At 44.0% G+C, this 2,496-nt stretch overlaps 1 protein-coding gene across 1 annotated transcript; it reads left to right on the forward strand.

Annotated features, from left to right (window-relative positions):
- Window positions 1-315: 315 nt before the first annotated feature.
- LOC137656502 (uncharacterized) lies at window positions 316-1,281 on the forward strand. Its single transcript, XM_068390677.1, has one exon. The coding sequence runs from the start codon at window positions 316-318 to the stop codon at window positions 1,279-1,281; it is 966 nt and encodes a 321-aa protein (XP_068246778.1).
- Window positions 1,282-2,496: the final 1,215 nt, after the last annotated feature.

Raw genomic sequence — 2,496 nt, forward strand, 5'->3', positions numbered from 1 at the left:
ATCACTCACAGACCCGGATCAAAGAACCAAGTAGCAGACGCTCTCTCTCGTGCATCGGGATGTGTGGCTCCACTTACCTGTACTCAAGGAGACGAGCTGACTCAGCTTCATGAGCACCTGTGTCATCCAGGAATCAGAAGGATGACCCACATCATAAGACAGAGAAACTTACCCTTTACCATTGAAGAAGCTCGGACCGTCATACGTTAATGTCAAACCTGTGCTAAGATCAAACCTAGGTTCTCCAAAGAAACAGGAACATTGATAAAAGCTACCAGGCCATTCGAGTGTCTGGCTATCGACTTCAAAGGTCCGATGCCATCCACCACAAAGAACAGATACATTCTCAACATAATCGACGAGTACAGCAGATTTTCATTTGCCTTTGCAACAGAAGACACCTCAGCGAGTACCCCCATTAAATGTTTGTCTACTCTCTTTTCAGTTTGGGGCCTGCCCGAGTACAATCATTCAGACTGGGGATCTGCTTTCGTGTCTTCAGAGTACCAAAAGTTCCTTCATGACCATGGAGTGGCTACAAGCTACTCATCTGCGTATAACCCCCGTGACAACGGCCAGATCAAGAGAGCCAATGGAACTATGTGGCGCAGCGTAAGGTTAGCTCTCGCTTCTCTCTCCCTTCCTTTACAAATGTGGGAGACTGTCCTGGATCCAGCATTACACAGCATGAGGTCCTTTCTATGCATCGCTACGAACCAAACACCGCACGAGCGCATGTTCCTGCACCCCAGGAAAAAAGCATACGTGCAGGCGGCTCCATCGTGGATGACAGAAAATGAGAAAGCTCTTCTAAAGAAAACGGTTAGGAAATCCATGTATGAACCTGAGGTCGAGGAAGTTAAACTCCTGCATGTCAACCCACAATGGGTTCGAGTTGCGCACCAAGACGGCAAGGAATCCACTGTGTTGACTCATCACCTGGCTCCTGCAGCTAAAGTATTCAGTCCAAACACCTGTCACGATAAAGGAAGCCGTCACATCTTCAACATGCAAGAGAATGGTAAGACTCCCATCAATCAAGGAACCCCCCTCCCGTATGGAGACCCCAGCCTGAGAACGGAAAGAAGTCGGGCAGATACAGAACAAGTCAATGGGAGGGAGCCTGCAACTGAACCACAACAAACCACAGAACCGCTTACTCCAGGAAAGGCACCGTCAAAAGGAACACCTGCAGAAACGCCAACCTCAGAGGCGCCTCAACGCACAAGTCGCACTAGGCGCCCTCCTGGCTATCTCTCAGATTTTGTCCTAGATGAGTGAGGGTAGTATGAGTGGTAAGTGTGCTTATATCAATGTGTTCATTATGAATTATTAGTTATAAGGTCCATTGTTACCAATAAATTTTGTGATGTAAGTGAGATGAGCCTAGTTATTGAATGAAATAAGTACTAATGAGCTTTGTAATGCAAATGCGATGTGAGAAAAATTGCAGTTGGTGTGAAATCTGAGTGAATTCCTGTTTTGTTATGATACAAATGTGTAGTGTACTGTATATTCTTCTTCTCAGTGGGGGTGAATGTGGTGTGAATTGGTAACTGTGACTGCTGGTGTTTGCATGCTTGCTTGGCAACATTGAGTCTCTAACACTGTACCGGATTGGCCAACACCTTGCCACAACTTTAAGCCCAATAAAGCCAACGTTCCAGTAACTGTGTTTGGTATTCCGCACTATCCTTGTTATGATATAAGTGATTTAATCCTTTATTTATAATAAGGTTATCCCCTTTATTGCACCTCTCTTGTTTTCATTGTACTTATACCCGCTGTTGTGTTTCAAACGTTCATATTGTAGAGCGGACCGGTCACCGGTCCCCCACCTTCCAACAATAAAGGGGAAGCCATGCTTTCGTCTTCTTATCGAGTCAAACCACTACAAATGGCGACGAGTGCAGGGCTGGGGAGTCGGAGTCAGAGTCGAGGCCAATTTATGGACTAGAGGAGTCAGAATCGGAGTCGGTAAAATTCCACCGACTCCGACTCCGACTCCTCAAAAATGAAATTTTTGCGCTGGAGAAATATTCTCTTTTGGTATCCTAAGTCCCATTTTTTCAAAGTCGCTCAAAAAAATGTTTCATATTACCAGCCGTTTTCTTTAACACCCTCTCGAATAAAGGCAGTCACTGGGAAACACATATAGCTCCTGCCATCTCTCGTCCATAAGCCAAACCAAAACATAATATCATACATGCGATCAGCTGTTCTCTCCACGCACGAGTCTCTGGACATTAAAGTTTATTTCATGATTAACTCTTCATTTAATCACCATTAGCTATTTAAAAGGTAGTTGTTACTGATTCATTGTTTTATGCATCACGTATATGAATAATCTTAGAATTAAGTCATTATTTATATGTAAACATCGTGAAATGACGGGTGTTTTGATTACAGTTTCGTGTAGTCTAGGAAAAGCTGAATCAAAGAAATTATGTGAAATCGTTTTCAATAAAACAATTACTTACTAGGCTAGTAGGCTGT

This window comes from Palaemon carinicauda, chromosome 17, assembly GCF_036898095.1.
Source record: "Palaemon carinicauda isolate YSFRI2023 chromosome 17, ASM3689809v2, whole genome shotgun sequence".
Lineage (NCBI taxonomy): Eukaryota > Metazoa > Arthropoda > Malacostraca > Decapoda > Palaemonidae > Palaemon > Palaemon carinicauda.

Coding starts and splice junctions, on each gene's coding strand:
- LOC137656502 (XM_068390677.1), top strand. CDS start 316: ATGCCATCCACCACAAAGAACAGATACATTCTCAACATAATCGACGAG.